This window comes from Netta rufina (genome assembly GCF_964035555.1).
Source record: "Netta rufina genome assembly, chromosome: 9".
Taxonomy (NCBI): domain Eukaryota; kingdom Metazoa; phylum Chordata; class Aves; order Anseriformes; family Anatidae; genus Netta; species Netta rufina.
Window position 1 is genome coordinate 21,827,901 of NC_140132.1, and position 19,396 is coordinate 21,847,296.

At 53.2% G+C, this 19,396-nt stretch overlaps 1 protein-coding gene across 4 annotated transcripts in view; it reads left to right on the forward strand.

Moving 5' to 3' along the window:
- The first annotated feature begins 1,491 nt into the window (after positions 1-1,491).
- TNIK (TRAF2 and NCK interacting kinase) overlaps positions 1,492-19,396 on the forward strand; it is a 139,508-nt gene continuing 121,603 nt past the window's right edge. For 3 of the 4 annotated variants that reach the window (XM_084292414.1, XM_084292417.1, XM_084292416.1), the window contains exon 1: positions 1,492-1,881. In XM_084292414.1, the coding sequence (XP_084148540.1) occupies positions 1,825-1,881 (57 nt within the window). In that variant the 5' untranslated portion in view covers positions 1,492-1,824. The remainder of the gene's footprint in view (positions 1,882-19,396) is intronic. The other variant, XM_084292415.1, reaches the window with a different exon arrangement.

The window sequence follows — 19,396 nt, forward strand, 5'->3', positions numbered from 1 at the left end:
TTGCCATCTTGACAGGCAGAGGATAGATTGTAATTAAATCGCAGCTTAGCTTGGGGCTGCAAGTGCATGCATAGGATCAGGCCAATCTGTCTATTTGCAGGACTGGAGGATACATTATTTTTTAAAAATCCTCACTTGTTTCACAAATTATACCTTGTATGCACGGATGGGAAGCACATTTGAGAAAGGCAGTGTCCTCCCTCATCCTGTTCTTTGCATTTCTCTTCAGAACAATGAAGGCAGTAGGAAGTCCCACACTGCTTTGTTAGAGTTCCCGAGCAGTTTTGCTTTCAGCTTCACAACTGGGAGCAAAGCATTGCGACATCCAGGTCTGACAGACACAGGCAGCATCTGGTTTAAAAAAAAAAACACGACAGCACCACCAAAGATTCACAGGGGTGCTCAGAGGCAATGCGACAGCCCTCTGTTTTTTAAATGTGCGTTTATTTTATTCAGTTTACCATTTTGATCAAATCCGGCTTTTTAAATGTGGGGACTAACGGTGGTGTGAGACACTGAGGGGGTCACAATTTATGTACTGGAAAAAGGGGTTGAAGCCAGGCATGCTGCTGGTGCTGCACCTTTGCTCCCCACTGTTTCTCCACCAAACCCACCCCATCCTGCCGGGAGACCAGCCCTGAGAGCCGAAACGCTGCTGGGCTGCTCCCAGCCCGTATCAGCGGTGCCACCATCAGCGCTAACGAGGATAACGAGACGTTGATGCAGCTCCTGCACCGCCAGCGGCCTTGGCCCCCTTTTGTCCCTCTGTCCCTCGCAGCCCGTGGAGCAGAGCTGGCTGCAGGATGATTTATTCTTATTTTTTAATTCACAAAGCGCATCCCCAGCCCCAAAAGCGTAAGAAAACCCCATCCGCCTGCCAGTTGACTCATGTGTAGGGTTTCCGCTTCCCAGATCTGCATATTGTGAGATCCTGACACAAGCCTGTGAGAGTTGCTGCCGTAAGTGCAGCCTCCATACGGTGCGCTCAAAGGCAACAGATTTTTTTATACGTATATATTTATACGTGGCACCTGGCTTGGCAGAAACCGCATCCGAAAAAGGGGAAGCGAGGAAAACAGGGGAAGCCGGCTACTGCTGCATTTGGGGGGGGGGGGGGTTTGGTCCTTTCTGAAGGCTATATGGACGTGGTGTGGGTGCTGAGCGAGGGGCTGGGGGCTCTGCCGATGCTCTGTGCCCCCCTGAGGTGCCCGTGGGGCTGTGACACGACCCCCGCCTCCTGTGGGGCCACAACACGACCACCCCATGAGGCACCCTGAGGGGACGCCCCTCGCCTCCCCCATCCCTTCCAAAGCGTGACACCCCCCAAAAAGCCTTCCCGGGCTTCCATAAACCCCCTCCCCAAACCCCCTCCCGGCTGTCGGTGCCCTCCCGGCCCCCTCAGCCCCACACGCGGGACCGGGGCCGGGGCTCGCCCGCCCCCTGCCCGCCCCCGGCCGCCGCCTTCCCCGTGCCTCAGGGGCGGCTCCGGCGGCGCGCTGGGCCGGGAGGCGGCCATGCCGAGCACCGCCGCCGCCGGAGCCGCAAGGGGAGCCGGAGCCGGAGCCAGCCCTGCCCGCCGCCACCCCTGAGGCGAGAGGGGTGAGGGACAGAGAGAAAGGGGCGAGGGGCGGCTTCTCCCTCGCCGGCTCCCCGCATGAGGGGAGGCGTTAAATAGCGCCAGCGCCGCGGCGGCCGCCACTGCCAGCTCGGGGGCGGCGGGGCCGCCTCGCCGGCGGCGGCGGCAGCGGCAGAGGCTGAGGAGAGGAGAAGAGAAGAGAAGAGAAGAGAGGAGAGGAGAGGAGAGGAGAGGAGAGGAGAGGGAAGATGGCGAGCGACTCGCCCGCACGGAGCCTGGACGAGATCGACCTCTCGGCGCTGCGGGTGAGGCGCGGGGAGGCGGTGGGGGGGTGTGTGAGGGCTGGGGGGCTGTGTGTGTGTGTGTGTGTGTGTGTGAGTGTGAGTGTGTGTGTGTGTGTGTGTGTGTGTGTGAGTGTGTGTGTGTGTGAGTGTGTGTGTGTGTGAGTGTGTGTGTGTGTGAGTGTGTGTGTGTGTGTGTGTGTGTGTGAGTGTGTGAGTGTGAGAGTGTGCATGCACCCCTGCGGGTATCTGTGTGCATGCGGGTACCCTGCACGGGTAGGAATGTGCATGGATAAGCTCCTCTGTGTGTGTATGTGCATGCACGTATCCCTGCTGGTGTAGAAATGTGCATGCATAACGCCCTGTGTGTGTGTATGTGCGTGCACGTATCCCTGCCGGTACAGAAATGTGCATGCACAAACCCCTGCCCATACAGAAATGTGTGCACACACACAGGCACGGACATGAATGTGTGTGCAAATAGCCCTGCGTGTACATAAATGTGTGTGCACATCCCCTGCGTGTGTATAAATGTGTGCATATCCCTTTGCCCCTACCTAAATGTGTGCCTGTCCCCCTGCCCGCACACAAATGCGTGCATGTCTCCCGCACGTATGTAATAAACGCGTGCGTATGCCCCTGCACGTACACAGCATGCCTGTGAGTGTGCACATGCAGACGTGTGTGTGTATATCCGCCTGTGCGTGCACCCGCACACACATGTCGGGCTGGATGTGTGTACGCAAGCGTGTGTACGCGTCCCCACGGCTCTACACCCGGGGTGTGCACGGTGCCCCCTGTGCTGCCTGTCCTCTCCAGCTGGGTGGCAAAGGGGCTGCTGTGGGGTGCTATGGGGGCTCAGGGCTGCTTGGGGTGGGGGCACCGCAGTGCTCCGGGCAGCCTGGACCCCCCTTTTATCCCCCTTCCCCGCTAGCGGGGCTGGCAGCGCGGCGTCTGGCTGCGCTCGGGTAATAAATCATGTCGCAGGCGTGCACGCGCGGACACACGGGCACAGACGGAGCCGGGGGCTGCTCGGGGCTGCTCCCCACGCCCCGCTTTTCCCCGGCACCCACCCGCCGTGCCCTGCCTCCTCCCCGACCCCCTTGGAGATATCTTCCTGCTTTTCCCCCTTTCCTCTTCATCCCTTCGCTCCTAAGGGCAGCGAGCTGGTATCGAGGAGGGGGAGTCGTCAGGAGGAGCTGCGGCGGGGCTGCTTCCCTCAACCTGCTGCCATAGATAAATAAATAAAATTAAGCGGAATCCACTGAAGACTAGCACAAGTGTATTTTTAGAAATATTATTTGCTTCAGTGCAAAAAAAAAAAAAAAAAAAAAGCCTATCTTTATTCACTTGCCCTACTTTCTTCCTGGCGAGTTTCTGGTTGATTAATAGTGTAAATGATTGCTCAGCAGTACACAGCGCAGGCGAGGCTGGAGCAGGGGGGGACCATGCACAACCTGCAGACCCGGAGCTCTCCTTTCCCTTGCTAGGTGGAGGTGTTTTAGGAGGAAGGGTGCTGAAGGCAGTGGGGTTACTCCAGGAAAGCAGTGTCCTTTGGGGAGGGAAGGGAAGGGGGCCCTCTTCTCCCCCACCCCCTGAAATTCAGATTTTGTTTCATTTTCAAGCATTGGTGCTGGGAACTCTTCTTGAACCGGGGTGCTAGCTCTTTTGAAAACCGTCCCCACGTGCTTGGTTCTTGGGTTTTGTGGCTTGTTAATCGCAATGTTCTCGAGACACAGTCTGGGTTTTGGTTTTGGGTCAGAAGTAAATGTTCTCCCTCCGGCCCTGAGAGCCACCAGCAGCGCCCAGCCTGCGGGGGGTGACCCGGGACAAGGGACATGAAGGGGCTGGTGGCACTGCTGCAGGTTGTTCCCCTGCCTGGCCCTGTGCAGAGCAGCTCTCTGGCACCACCGCCGAGGCTGGCAGGGCTTCGCGGGGAGGCTCTTTCTGCAGGAAATGGATTTTTTTCCAGTCCCATTATAAAATTGGAATTAGGAAAAGTTGGCCGCGTCCGAGGCGCAGAGGAGCGGCGTCCTGATGGGGAGGACTTGCCTTTAAATTATGAGAGATGTGTTGGTTTATAAGTGAGACAAGAATAGGGGCTCAATTTGCCAAGGAATAGATCTTCTTCTAAACTAAGCTCCTTTAGCACTTGGAATAATTGTTAAAGGTCATAAATCCAGCAGATAGGGCAAGAAGCGTGAATCATTCCACCGGGTCTGAATCAGAAATCAATAGTGAATTTGCTGCCTGAGCACAAAACATGGCAGCGAGGAGTAATTCCACACGCCTTGCGAAATTTCATTTGTTAGAAAATAAGAGAAGTGTCACGCTGCTGCCGTAGGGGAGCCCGGACGGAGGGGACGTTGCTCCTGCGCCTACGTGTGTGAGGGTGCGAGCTGGCTGCCGGAGCTGCCGGGAGCAGGTAGTGACTCAAAATCTGGCGGGGGGGGGATGATTCGTTCTGAGCAGCGGGGAAAGGAAACGCTCGGGCTGCTTATCTTGGAGTTTGAGTCACCAAAACGTTCCAGGAGGCTGGCTTTTACCGACAACAGGCAAAGGCAGATGCAGGGAGGTGGACCTCTGCCTGCCACTTTGCCCTGTCCCGTGCCCTGGCTGCCTCGCCTCTCTCGGGGTGTGTTCCCGGGGCCCTGGCACAGCGTGGCTTGGCTCTGGGGCAGGATTTGTAGGGGTAACAAAAACCAGCATGCACTCGTGCCTCTGCCACAGCGGAGTTCATCGTGGCCGTGCCACCCCGCTCCGCCGCAGCGGTGCATCTGCTCCGTGAGCGCGCTGCCGGCTCGGCCAGGAACAAAGCCCCGAGCTCTGATTAAAATGCGTGGCCTGGTGCATCTAGCAAGCGCACTTCTGGCTCGCTGCTGCCTTCTCTGCGACGCGTTTCTATCAATCATTTTCTACCCTGCTCATTGCCATGGTATCCGAGTGTCCCCAGGTCAGCGCGGAGAAGCGAGCGTGCGAGGAAGGGCAGGGCGAAGCCTGCAGCGTCACAAGGATGCTCTTAAAATAGAGGTCTGCCGCTGGTGCCGCTGGTAATGAGCACTGCTAATGTTGCAGAAAACTGTAATTTAAAATGATGAGGCCATTGAACAGGTAGTGCTGCATATTATACTGACAAGGGGATAAGATAAACGGCGTTATAATGTTCTTTTGTCCGGGCTGGGAGGTATCTTTGCTAGCCCACTCAGCACGTTTAATAGCCGAATGCCCTGGCGTTGCTATCAGCAGAATAATGATTCACATGGGGATTCGCACAGGCTGTTGATGGCCGTGTTTGAGAACAGATTTTTGGAAGAAAGAGGGGATGTGTGTGAGTGGCGATGCAGTGGGCCATGCTCTCTGGTGAACGCACAGCTGAGCACGCCGGGAGAGCAGTCAGAAGGACGGGGCTGGGCTTTTGGGCTCTCGTTTTTTGTTTTTTTTTTTTGTTAAGCGTGTGTCTCGGTGAATGCTGTCATCTCTTGCCGAAGCCCGTGGCCTTGATCCTGCTAAAATATCCAGGTCAATAGCTTTTCCTCGGCCACGTCCACTCCCAGACAGCTGATGTGCTGGGGATGGCTGCGGGCACTTCAGCAGCAGGAGGAGGCCTTTGGGTGCTCGCCTGGAGCTGGCCCTCTCCTCCACCAGGCTGCAGGAACAGCCCCCTAAAAGGGGCTTAGGTGGTAAGGGGATAAAGGGAAAGCCTTTGTCAGTGAGCTGATGGCCCCATGGGGTGGGACCAGGCAGGGGCAGGAGCCCACGGCTCACAGCTGTGCCTTGGGATGGCTCACCTGGGCTTGGCTGAGGGTTTCCTACTTAACAAGCACCCTTTTGGGGGGAAGGAGCAATTGCTTTCTTCCTGTACCTGGTTGTTGCTTTGGTTTGGGCTCATTAACAAAACCCAAGGCTTTGTTGTTTACTTTCGCAAAGTGCTGACCGTGCACTCTCGGGAAACTGGATCCTAAAATCGTTAGTTGTTTTGGAAAGGGCTGGCCTTTAGTGCTCAGGCTTGGAGAGGAGACAGCGCAGAATTAAGGAGCCGGTGGGTATTAGCTGTTGCTGGGAAGACTTGGACGAAACCCAAAAATGTCACTGCTGTTCCTTTAGCTTTGCTTTGTATAGAAGTGAATTTTCAGTGGCCATTTGTTTGCATTAGCCGATCATTGTCAAGGAGGATAAAAGCTCTCATATTAAAAACAAAGCAAACAAACAAACAAACAAAAAAAAGCCCCAACATGCTGGCACTGTCCTGTTTCCAGGACTTCATGGGGTTATGGAATATTTCAGAATCATTAAAGATTTAGGAGAAGTTCTAATGGGGCGTAAGCACTGCGAGCCGCTACTCGGGAGCATTATCTTTGCAGCATTATGGTGGGTTTCTTCTTCCAACGCCTTTTTAAAACATGTAGCTCCGCAGAACTTCAGCAGCTTTCGCAAAGGTCACCTTCTTCCTAAATAGAAAGAGGAACAAATTTTACTAGAGATGGTTTCTGGAGATTAAGAAAGGCGTGTCTGCGGTGCCTTGTACATGATATGCTATGTGCAAGATCTGGCAGCGATCTTCACCAAACGTTTATTTCTATCTATGTATCTATAAATAGATACCTGTACATAGCTGGGACTCCTGAGGTTAGACTCTCTTGGAGGTCTTCCATCGTGGACTTCATCAGGGCCTGTATAAGCTCGGGGCGCTGGGGATGTCCATGTTCTTTGGGAATTTTGAGTCCTCCTCCCCTTCTTTTTTTTTAACATAAGACCTTGTTAGCACAACACCACTCTCTGAATGATCGCTGAAGGAGTGAAGATGTCCAGCTGCAAGCCCTCCTGCATCTCATCGCCATTTCTCAAGCCAGTATTTTGGTGGTGGTGCAAATGCTATTTTCTGCCCATGATGCAGCTCCTTGTGTGTGTGTGTGTTCACGGGAAGTTAAAATAAAACCAAAGCTGGCTTCTGCCTCATCTTCTTGCCTGAGGCTGATTTTTATTTTTCCCCCGTCTCGTGGGGCTGTGCAGCCCAGATGTTGCTCTTCTGCAGCTCTCCACGTCCAGCGCTGGCACGGTGACAGGTTGGTTCCTCTGCCTGCTCTTTGGAGCTCTTCCACCACGTGCAAGTGGCTAAGTGGCTGGTGTTTTTAAAGGCACCGAGAGGCTCTGTTCTCACGAGTGTTTGTGTCCTGGTCGGTTACCAAAATTAATAATTTGGGCTGCTTAAGCATGAACTCAGAGCAATATGATCCGTGGCAGGCTGATGAGTGTGGGCATTTCGTTGGGTCAGGGTTTGAGGCAGTGAAGAGGCAGGTATTTGGTTGGTGTGTGCGTGTCTAAAATGGAAATTTGATTTCTATTCCATGCAAAAACGAGTGGTTAGAGCAGGCTTTCATCCCTGCTATGTGCAGGTAATTTTTGTCTGCCAGACTCATGGTAAGGGCTCGGCAGGGACCAGGGTTGGGGGCCAGGGGTTTTGCCTGGCTTTTTCTTTCCCCGGGTGGCTTCATCCTGCTCTGCTCGGCGGGGCCTCTCTTCCCTGGTGGCCTCCATCACACGAGGCTTGCTGGTGCTCAGGCACCTCAGCTACCCCCCAGGCAGCCCTTACAGCCGTCTGTAGGCTGCGGGTCAAAAACCACCGGCCCAAGTCATTGCTAGCTCCATAAGTGAGGGGCTGTATTTACCAGCTGTAAAGCAGCAGCGTTGATTTCCTTCCTCCATCCCCTTTTGTGACGTTGGACAGTGGCTGTACATGGAAAGCCATGGGCTGCCTGCTCTGTTCTCTGGCAAACCATTTATATAAACGAGGCTTGATGTTGTGCGTGTGAATTGCTTGTGATTTCTGATGGAGGATTGCCTAACGAACACAGCCCTGGGAAAAAGGAGGCGCCCCTGTGCCCATATTCCCCCTCTGTGGTGGTCTCAAGAGGAATCCTGTGCGGGCTGTGACCCCTTCCTACACGCTGAGGATGCTCCCCCAAAAGCGTGGTATTGAAGGAGAGGCAAAGCAAGCGAGGTTGGAAAACATTGGCGAGAAGCTTAATCAGACCTCGGTCCCATCCCTCTGCACGCCTGATCTTATTTTGTAACGGCAAACGCTCGGAGGACAGCGAGCCATTTCCCTTTGATCTGGAATGTTGCTTTCCCGTGTTAATTTTCTGCCGTGCTTGCCAGAAGTTCAAGGTTGTGGGCTGGTGCTGAATTATGGATGACTGTAATCAGGCAGCCGGCGCTGGAGTATCCAGATGCGACGTGCGTAGCCGGGAACCAGCGTTTCCTCCTGCAATCGGTGAGCAAACACCGCGTTTACTGCCCCGCTCAGCTGAGTTACCATGAATCCAGGAGGAGGTACGCACTTTGTTCTGCTGCTGATAAGCAGGCCTGCCACAAAAAGCCTAGCAGCATGAATGGCTTCGTGCAGACACCACCCTCTCGCCTGTGACCGAGACCTGGGCGATTCGCATGCTCCCGTCCTTCCCAAGGAGGTACCGAAAGCTGCCACGGCCCCTGGCAAGTGCAGGAGCTGCTCTGTGCTGTGAGCAGTGAGCTACTCCACGGAGTAAAGGCTGAGCAGGCTGAGTCTAACATCCTCTTTGTGTTACACGCTGTCACTGCAGCAGGGGTGGGTGGATGTGTTTCTGTTCGTGTGAACGCACGTGTGGTTTTCAGCTCTGGAGTGCATGAAACCTTTTGTTACAGTTCTCGCCTGCTTCCTCCAGCAATGTCATTTCAGAGTGCGAAAAGAAATAAATTGTTTAGCTCTTCCGAAAACAACACTTTTTAGAAGCCAAGGATGTCGCAGAGGATGTATATTCCTTTATAAACCAACAAAGGATCCAGAATTTAATTTAGGCGGCTGACACTTCCCCCCACTGCTCCCCCGCCTTTTAAAAATTCTCTTTGCTCCTAATTTTGAAACTCAGCAGGAAAAAGCCTCCTGCCAGCTGAGTCATGTGTTCAGGGCATGACAGAAGTGACTGTTTGGGACCATGCCCTTAATCTGCTGGATGGAGGCTTTAGGATGCATCTGAGGCAGTAGAGCCTTTGCCGAGGAAGAGATCGCACAGCTTGAATCTAATAAAATGTGTCTAATAACTGCTGTAGCATGCTACAGAAATACAAGAGATCAAAGCTGCAGAGGCACTTATTTTCATAATTTGTGGGTCAGATCCTTGCAGGACTAATTGGGTGCTGTTTGATGTCCAGGCAACAATAGAAATCTCCCTGTAAATCAGAATATATTTGCCTTTTCCTTTCTCTTTCGTATGCAAGCATAAAAGCTTAGTATGATTCAGAGATAAACTGGCAAAAGAGAAGTTGCAGATCTCCTTCCTGTCTTGCTGCCATGGTTTTCAGAAGTATTGCACTGTGCCTGTCCCAGCTCCTCACTGAAAACGAGGTACCCAGCCAAAAGTCCTGGCTCCCCAGATGCCAAGTGCCAGGCGTTGGGGGCAGATGTTGGTAATGGCAGAAGTGAACTATTCCTGAAGTGTGGTCCCCTTTAGGATGCCCAGTTTTTCCCCAGCTTACAGAAGCTGACCAAAAATGAATAAGGAGCTGGGTTCTGGGGGCTAAAAGCAGCCGGATTTGGGGCGAAGGAAGGAGCATGGGAAAAGGAAAGGGGGATTTATAGAGGAGAAAAGAAATGGCGCTGAGAAGTCACTGTCTCTAGCAGAGCAAGTGAAATAAATTAGCTGCTAATCTGTCTTCTGCGGAGCCCAGGTGATGCTCAAGGCCAGCAGGTTTCCCTAGGGTCACAGGTGTCGCCACACGGCTTGGAGATGGATGAGGTGAGGGACTTTTCCCGTTTTTACCACGCAAGAGGAAAGCGCAGAGCCTCTCCGACGCGTGGGCTGGGAGTGCTGCTCTTCCTAAGGCAAGGTTGTCGTTCCCAGCGCTCTGGGTGTTGCTTAATTAGCCATGGGCCTCTACTCAAATGAGAAACCTGGCTGGAAAGGAAGGGCACTGCGCTCAAACCGTTGTGTTTTCTGCTTTATCCTCCTGCTAAATATTCATGGCAGGCGTTCCTAGGGGGACTTCTTTTGTGCGTCTGCAAAATGCGTCTGTTTTGGGGGGAAAGAAATATGGGCGTGCAAAGAAACTGCTCCTGGAGTAAAACCAGAGGCCGAGGCAACAAAATTAAAAGGGCTTTAAATGCACTTCTTGGCTATGCAGACGGGCTGTCTTTGCTGCAATAAATCTCCAGCCTTTGCGTATTGATTAGCCTCAGTAAATACCGTGATGCCGCTGCCCTTCCTATTGCTATTCTGTGGGGATCGGTGTATTGGTGTGTCTGAAGAGGCTGTAATAGCTAAATGGGATTCCAGTAGCGGGAGAGGTTTACAAATGGTCTCCAAAGTGAATCTCCCAGCCGCTGCGACCATCCCTGCTCCCTGTTTGAATGTTTTGCTGCTATAAATATCAACGCAGAGTGCTCCACTGGTGACCAGGCTGGTAATGGCTGTGTTTTCTAATGGACAAACTGTGTTTTTTCTGAGCCAAGTGCCCTGAAGTGGCTGTGCCCAGCCCTGGCAGGGATGCTGAGGAATCTCCTCTGTCTTCTGATGCCCTGGTTGGGGAGCTCTGGTGGGCAAATGGGGTGTGTGTGGGGGGCAGGAATGCAGGGGAAGGGCTGGAGTTTCCTGTGAGCTGAAGAACTGATTCAAAATCCAGCAAAATGTTGTAGAGCGTACTGCAGGCGGTGATGTGTGGCACCCCAGCCACTGGGCCAACATTGTCTTCTTATGAAATTGTGGTGATACAGTGCGAAAAGAACAGGAGGGTGGAAGGCCTGACAACCTGTTACACCTGTGGAGCAGTGCTGGGAGGAGGGATGGGGAGCTGCGTGCTTTAGACACCAGGTGCCATAGCAGAAAAGCCACCCAGAAGACTTCCCAGTTGCAAGCCCAGGTTTCGTCACCACCCCGCAGTGGAAGAGCTCTTCCAGACGTAGTTTGGGCTATGGGGTGAGAACCCAAGCTGCTCCTGAGCCAGGAGATGGAAAGATAGGATGGAGAAAGTGTACAATTAGCATAACAATACACCTTTAATTCAGCTTGAAGGAAATAATTGAAGAGTCGCTGCTGCTTGTGGTGGTGACCTCTGCCAAGATGACTCATGCTGCAATATAATCTGAGTCACTTGTAACGATGGTTCAAGGAGAAAGTGCCAAATCCCCCTAACTCCTTCACCGGGGGATGTAAAAGCCAGGCCAAAGACGAGCCTTCAGGATATCGTTTAAAAGGTGCTGATACTTCGAGCGTTGAAGCGCTGGGCTCTCGGGGAGCCCTGGCGTGAACAGGAAAAGGCCTCGAGGAGAAACACTGCTGCTTCTGTGGCCTCTGTTTGAAAGAGCCCCGTGACACACTGCTCCTCCCTGCCCTCGACGTAAAAGCCGTGTTGCCCAAGGGTGGCAGCCCAGGTAGCTGTCCTGTGTGCCAGGGGCAGCCCGGGGGTGGGAGGAGGTGTGTGGGTGCTCGCTTGTGCCACGAGCACCAAAAGCCCTGGATGCCTTTGCGAGGTCTGCCCAGAAAGGGCTTAGCGTGGGGATGGAGGGCGGCATGGTGATAAGGCTGGAGGTCTGATGGAAGTCTGAGGGTGGAGAGAAACAAAATCCTAAATGTGGGAGAGGAGAGGCCCAGAGCTGGCCGCCAGTGGTCGCGTCCTCGCCTGCAGCCAGGTACAGCCTCGCTGTGGGCTCCCCTCTGCCATCTGCCAGATGGGTGCAGGATGAGTTTATGGCCATGAGCAATCCGAAGTACTTGCTGTTAATCATTTGCTAGCTGACTTAAATGATTCCTTGCCTTGGACTCTTGCTTTTCCTCAATAAACAAGCTTTTACAAGTCGCAGAAGAAAGCGAGAGCCTTGCGGCAAGGTGGTGTGGCCCTGGGCAGGAGCTCACCAGGAAGCCATGGCCTTGGGAGGCCTTTCCTCAGGCTCTGCCTTCTCCTCTTCACGTGGTGGGGCACCTCGCTCCTGGAAAGGGTTTCTAGCCCGTCAAAAGCCTGGTGGTTTTGTCTGAGTTTTGTTGAAGCTTTGAGTGAGGCCCTGAGGAGACGAGAAGGGCTGGGCCTGCCCGAAGGAGGAAGGCTGCGTCCCCAGGCGCTGCTGTCAGGGCGGTCGGAGCATTCAGGAAGCATCCGAAGGACACTGAACGTGCAAGTGGTTGCGTAGTAGAAAATTGTTATCTCGTGCCTTGGCAACAGATCTCCCTGATAAGAGGGAGGAACCTGAAAGGAAGCTGCCAGCGCAGTGGCACCCAAGTCTCCCTTCTGTCTTGCTCCTTTGGTGGGGCCTCTTTAACAAGGCCCCACCACCAGTCCGGTGGTCCTGCTGCCGTGGCAGCTCTTGGGAGCTGTCGTTGTACCATCCTCATCAACTACAGATGATTCAGTTGTCATTTGCATCAATTATCTACCTCATGGATAAGTAGACTATCATGCCCCCCTCCCCTCTAAAAGAAAACAAAAAATAAAAAATTAAGCAGTGTGGTGAACGCGGGAGACCTGGCCCAAGTTCAAAGCCAGGGTCACTTTCCTGAGAGCCTTTCCCATGAAGTTGTGGTTTAGTTTTGCCACCTCGTGTGATCTCTTCCATACAGTTGCTTTAAAGCAAAGTGCCAGCACGAGCGCCGGCCGGCAGAGGAAGCGTCCTCGAGAGAAGATGCAGGAGCATTACTCATTACCAGACCCGAGTAAAACTGCTCCCAGCTAATCTGGCTGCCTAAAAATAGAAGGAGTGGTTGGGGGAGGGACTGTCTTCTGTCTTGGTTTGCCCTTGGTTTCCGTGACATTTTGCTGCCCTCTATGATGTGTTGTGCTGGGGAGGCCGGGTGTGCAGGTCACGCCGGCGCGGTGCCTGTGAGCATGTTCATGGCTAAAACCACGGGAGAGGCAGGCCTAGGAGCTCGCTGGGGTTTAGCAGTTCACTCGGCGTGCAGTTCTGTTGGGGTTTACTCTTTCAGGTTCACAGCCTGTGTCTCGGTGTGATCTCAAAGCCTCCCCTGGGTGCGTCTGGAAGCAAGGCGCGGGCTGGACCCTGGCGCATCCCTGCCCGTCCATCGCGTGTGCGCCTCGCCAGGGCCGAGCATCTGCTTTGCAGTGACCGAAAAGGAAAAAACAAAATCGCTCGGCAAACCTAATTACTCTGTTTCTGTTATCAAGCATTTAAAACGCAAGTTTCATAACTGCCTGGTGATAGCCTCGATTATGCTCCTTTTCGGTATTATGCAAGCAGCTCACCTTGTGATTATGAAATAGTGAGATGTGCTTTCTAATACTCACCCTCTGTTTCTCAATGAGTTCATAAAGCCTCTTCTGCTTTCCATTAATTATGGAACAATAGGACATTTTTCTTTTCTCTTTTAAAAGGAGCCGAGCCCTTTGTTTTATTTTTTCCAAGTTCCTGGGCCAGCAGCTCCACTGAGACCTTGCTGTTCCTTGTGGTTAGACCAGAGCGGACGTATCTCCTGTCCTTCGCTGCACCGTCCCCCACTTGGGGGGAAATGGGACGTTTGTGGGTCCATCTAGGAGGTCCTGCTGCTCTGGAGCAGTCCCAGTTAGTGCAGTGGCTGTGGCTGGCACCAGTGCTGCTGGTGTGAGCTGAGGCAAGTGGGAAAAGTGGGAGCGGGTCAGGGTGGGGTGACTTTTTCCTCCCCAGAAGACCTGAAATATTACTCTGCTTGCTCATAGCCAGTTATTTTCCAACTGGAAGTTTCTATTAATACCAGAAGAAGCCCTTTCTGCGTTCTAGTGCCCCACAAAGACTGCAAGGCGCTGAGGCAGGGCAGAGCAGGAGCCTTCTTGTGTGCAAGGCCGTGGGAGCTGAGGCTCTGGTCTTCATCTTCAGCAGCATCTGTGCCGGGTCTGGATTTACCCTATCTCCACATCCAGCTGTTGTAGGATAATAGTGATTTTTTTTTTTTCTTTCCTGTAGAGGGAAAGAATTAATTTTTTTTTCCCTAAGCACAGATGGGGAGTGCAGCGCTGCTCAGTTTGCCTGAGAGCACCGAAGAGGATGTCTCCAGGCTCAGCGGCCGGTGCTGCTGCTCTGCTTGGCTTTACATCCACATCCGGAGAGGCATAACTCTTTGCAGATGCTAATGAGGAGTTTACAGATAAGATCCCCTGTGAGGAAAGGAATGCAAGGATAGCCTTCTACCAGGGGAAATCAAGGTGAGGGGGGGGGGTCAAGCATCTTGTCTACATTCACTTACAGGCACTGCAGCCCTGGCAGAGCGGGGAGTAGAAGTCAGACCTTCTGGCCTCTCATCCCGTGTTGTAGTCATTAAACTATGCTCTCCTAAGATTAGATAAGGTGTGTTTTCAGTGCCGGCAAGAGTTGATGAGCAAATTCCTTCAATAAATGCTTTTCTTGTAGGTTTGCCAACACAGAATGAGCTTTGGGACACTAGGGAACGGAAAAAAAACTTGCAGGTGTCAATTCTCAGGGAGGAAATCAGGTGGGAAGATAACCAACAGGTCAGAGTTCTTAAAAGAACCAGCAAAAGTGAATTTGTGACCAAGACTAGTGCACCAAAACGGGTAGCACCAGTCATATAGAGGAACATAAGAGCAATGCTGGGGCTTGGAGCGAGGACGATGTGAAGCCGGCTCTTATGTCCTGAGCAGCCGTGACAGGGGACAAGGTGCAGCCCTGTTACTGGCAGCAAGTTCAGTGCACGGAGAGCACCTGATGGACTCGGTGAGGACAAAACACGGAGAAGAGAGCTGAGTGAAAGGGGCAGAAGTGGTGTCTTGGGTACTAACCCACAGGGCATTTGTTGTACTGCTTGTTTTACTGCCCGACGGAGTGCGGCGCTGCTGCTGCCCTTGCACGGGTTTGATTTGTGGTTATGGGCACCCTTATCTGGTTCTGTAACCATTAGCTCTGCATCTTGCCCACGTGGAAAGCTGTAGGTTACTTCATCCGATAAGGCTTCTCTTATCAGCTCTGACGTTTATTGTGCAGAATTCAAATTATTCAAGGAACTGTAAAAGAGGGGACGGAGCCTGGGAATTACAGGTTACAAGTTGTTCCTTTTTCTGCACAGAGCAGTGAGATTTACACGGAGAGTAAAGAATCGCTACATATGTCAAGCCAGGACTGAGCTTTTGATTATGCATCACGTCTAGGAAAAAAAAAGCACATTTCCTTTCCTTCCTTACTTTGTGCAACATCATCAAAACGGTCCTTTTGGCCCTTTAAGCCCATCGAGGTGCTTGTGAAAGATTCAGAAGTGCTCGGGCTGAGTTTGCGTCCCCATCGGGGGGCTGCATCCTTTCTGTGTGGCTTTGGGCTTGCTTCCTCCGTGCTGAGTGACTTGCACTCCCCGCGAGCTCTGCTTCAAAGGGTATGCCGCCCTCTGGGAGCATGTATTTGAATGATAGGTAAGGATTTAAATGATACTGAGGCTGATTATCGGAGCCTGCTGCTTTTTTAGTCATTAGCACCTCCGCACAGAAAGAGCAGGGCTCCATGAGACCTGGATGGGGGTGGCCGAGTGATGCTCAAATGTGATCCTGCCGTGGAGTTGTCCAGCAGAAATGAAGCTGGCTTTGAGAAACCACCTTGAACGTTGCCCTGTGCAGTAACAGTGCCACCGCAGGATGATTTCTGAGCCTTCCTCGTGGCTGAGGAGAGGTCCCACGTGCTCTCCTTGCTCGGCGTGTCGAGGTCTGGCTGAAGTCTGGACTGAATAACAAGGAATTACCACGACCAACATTGTGCTGGTAAAAAATAAAAGTTAATAGAGGTGAATAATGGCACAAGTTACATGGGAATCAACATTTTCCTCCTTGGAGGCTGTAGATGTAATCCACTTAATATTCTGTGGAACACAAGATTAATTTTCTCCAGCATAATATATGTGAGGGCTTTTCTCCCCGGTTCGCTGGCAGAGGCGTTGCCGCATTGCTGCAGCTGCGGGCAGGGAATCAGGGGGAAAGGATGTGCAGGGATCCAGAGGCAGCGAAATGTGGCTGGAGGAGACTGAGCTCCTCGCTCTGCTCCTCTCCCGAGCACCTGGGTGCAGGGCTGGTGCCTGCAGCACGTGGAGACCAGCCCCAGCCATCACTTCTCCTCCTCCTTGTACCTGTGCCGTGGTTTAGGCTTGCAGAGCTGCTCCACGTTGCAGAAGTTCCTTTAAAATAATGACGAGCCCAAAGCCCTGGTCTTCTTTTTCTTGCACGGGATGGAAAGAATGCAGCGACTTGCCAAGCCTAAAGAGGAGTAGATAGAGGAGAAATAAATAACTCAAACTGATTTATTCTCAGTTGATTAATCTGATGGGTTTGTAGTTTTCTAAAACAAAACTTAGCCCTGGAGGTTTTCCCAAATCAAATCACAACAACAGCAATTAATTTAGGAGCAGTGGGGAGTGTTTCCCACCCCCTTGCACATCCCAACACCCACGTGATGAAACTCCCTGCTTATGGGCCCAGTCCTGCTCGGGGATGTGCAGCTGTCCCCGGCGGGACCCGAACTGATCCCATAAAGCAGACGGGGGTGCTTGGGTGCACCGGGCGCCACGGTGACTTGTGGAGCAAACCCAGCTCAGACCTGTGTGAGAGGTCCTGCTGCCCTGCCTGGGCTGAAGCACTGCTGCAGTACCCCTGGCACGTGAGCTGTAGGGCAGTCCCTGCTCCCCACCCCATTCAGTAACGGGATTTAGGAGAAAAAGCAGCTCCCAGAGCCTACAGGAGCGTTTCACAACACCAGCCACTGCGAAACACAGAAGCTTTGCTCTGGGAAAGGCTTTACGACCTGGCAAAAAAATTATTGTGAATCATTTCAGCGCGTGTGGCTGTCAGGCAGGATCTTGCTCCTCTCGCTGCGGGACCTCGTTCCCCCCAGTCTGAGGGAGGGTCTGTCAAGCTCAGGCGGCCGGGCTCCCCGGTGAGGCTGGCATTACTCAGCGGAGCCTGTGAAATGTAGGGAAAGGGTGCGAAGCCTCCCTCCCCCTCCCCTGCACCCTGTTAGCTCCCGAGTGAGGAAGCTCTTCCTAGATTCGAGGCGTGTGGCGTAACATATCCTTGGCGTTCCTGATTTCTGAGTAACTTTGCCGGTTTGTCAAGACGTTTCTGTGACAGACATGTCCATGGTGCATGTTTGGGGTGCCCGTGGAGCATCGCTGCGTTTTTTACGGTCTGCTGGCTGCCTCTTGCAGGCTGCTGCAGCTAGCGGGATGCTAAATAACGGGATGTGATCTGCGCCCTGCTTTGTCCTTCTCTGAAACAAAATGGGAGAGGCGTTCTCCCACGCTGAGGTCTTCTCCTGGCTGCGAGGAAGGAGCAAGGCTGCCTTGGCTTGGAGAAGGCAATCACAGATATCTGAGCTCTGTGGCCTCCCCTGGAGGCTGCTATCTCCAGGCTCAGGAAGGTGCAGGCTGCCTCCCGAGCAGACATCCCCAGGCAAACCCCCAAAGGGACTGGCTGCTGGAAACGCTGAATTTTGGTCTGCTCTTGGTGCCGGGCTTGGCGGTGACCTCGCTTTTCAGATGTGCCTCTAGGAGAGGTGCGTTGAGAGGCTGCAGCTCCTGGACCAGCAGCTCGGGTAAGTAATTAAAGCAGCTCCTCTGAGGTCCCCCAGACCTTTGACAGCATTTACTGGCAGGTAGCAATTTCAGCTGGATGCAAACATTTGCTGGCCGAGGTGAAACTCTTTAATTCTCAGAGGGGCGAGATCTAAACAGTTAGGAATAATATCTTCTTGGGCTGAAACTGCGGATGAGTGACTTCCAGCGTGGAGCGTGTCCAGCTGCTGGGCTCTAATTGATCTCTTGCATCCTAAGAAGTGTGGCACAATGCTAGCGCTGACTTCAGATCTTCTGGGGACTACGGATACGATTTATAATTGGCTCTGTAGCTTTATAGAGACTCTGAGCTTAGCCAGGCCTTTTATATATTGTCCTGCTGAAGTTGTGTGCTGGAATGAGGTGTGTGTTGAATCGGTGCCGGTGCTGGGGCCGCATTCATCCGGCGCGGCGCTGGAAACGTCGGGGTTCGCCAACGATTGTGGAGGCCTTCCCGAGGAGCCACGGGATGTGCCGGGTAGGGTTTTGAAGTGAGAGAGGATCCGACTCGTTGTAGGGTTGGGGAGAGTCAAGCTTCAAATGCGTCCTCCTGGAGGACGGCTGGCTTCGTGCCTGTCAGCGCAGTCCCTGCTGTCCCTTACTAGCATCTCTGGCACAACCCGGGCTGTGGGACCCATGAGTTGTTAGCCACAAATCCACACTTACGCCCTAAATTGAAGGGGTAGGAGCTAAAGGGGTGATCCAGCTGTAGTGACCGCAATGCCCAATGTTCATTAGCTCTTTAATTCTGCTGTCGCCAGCTGTTCGGAGGCTGGACATTTTGGAAGGGAAGGAGGGGCTGGGGCTCTCCAGCAAGAAGCCAGGGAGAGGAGGGTGGGAGGCCTGGGAGAGCTTGAGTGTGGGTTGGGGGGGACAAAGCACGGCCGCGACCCTCAGAGGGGGCTGCAGGGAGCAGCTCCTCGTGGGATGCTGGGCAGGAACGGCTCAGATGGGTTGGTCCACGGGCCTCTCGCAGCTCTCAGGTGGAGAAACCTTTCTCCTGCTGACAGCTTGGCCTTCACAAGTTTCCCTCCTGCTGTGCAGGAGCGCTGTTCCTTGCCGAACATCTTCGGTTGAGACGTGGCGCTGGGTGTTTGGGGGTGAGGGAGGACAAGCTGCTGCTTCAAAGTGAAAACAAAACCCTCAGCGAGCCAAATATCCCCCAAAATACCCGAGCAGCCTGTTGAGTGGTGTTTTTTTTGTACTGCTTTTCTTACTGGGCAGGCGTAGGGGTACGTCTGTGTGTTGGGAGGGCAGTGCTCGCAGCTCAGAAAGGTACCATCAGCCTCTTTCTCTGGAAGTTCCCAGTAACTCCATATTTTATTGCCTCGGCCTTTGCCTCGCTGCTTTGCTTGCTGTCTGCAGCTCTGTAAGCAATCCTCTCCTGGCTCCTGCCCATCCTCACATTGCTCACAAGGTTGTTAGCTAGGAGAGCCTTGGAGACGGAGGCGACTAGTTTATTATTAAAAAGAAACTGTCCTCAAGCACTCCTCCAAACCCTCCATTTCGCTCTAAACCGCGTGCCTTTTGGGATGGCTTCCCCGGGGGGCTCGGGACCTTGTTCTGTCAGATCATCCGAGTGCTTCAGCGCCTGCAAAATGAGCGCGGTAATGAGGTTTTTTTGAGGGAATACCAGCTGACTTGAGATTTTTCTGGCCCTGTTGTTGGGGAGATGTGCGTGGCTGCCTGAAACTTCTGGCTTTGCCAACGTGCAGCCTGGACGTGAGGTTTTGGGAAGTGCAGCCCGTGCAGGTGCCCCGTGTGTGGGCTAAAGCAAGTTGCATCAGCGACCTGGAGCCTGGGGATGCTGGCCGGCTGCTAACCCCTCCTGGTGCATTGCTTCCTGTCACACCGAGCCTTTTTCTTCTCTAGGGTTACAACATTTGCTTAATGACTGGTTATCTCCACGCTTTTTGGCTGGAAGTTGTCATTAGCCGCTCAGAATTGGGGGAATAAGTGCACGGTGATTACAGAGGCTCTGATCT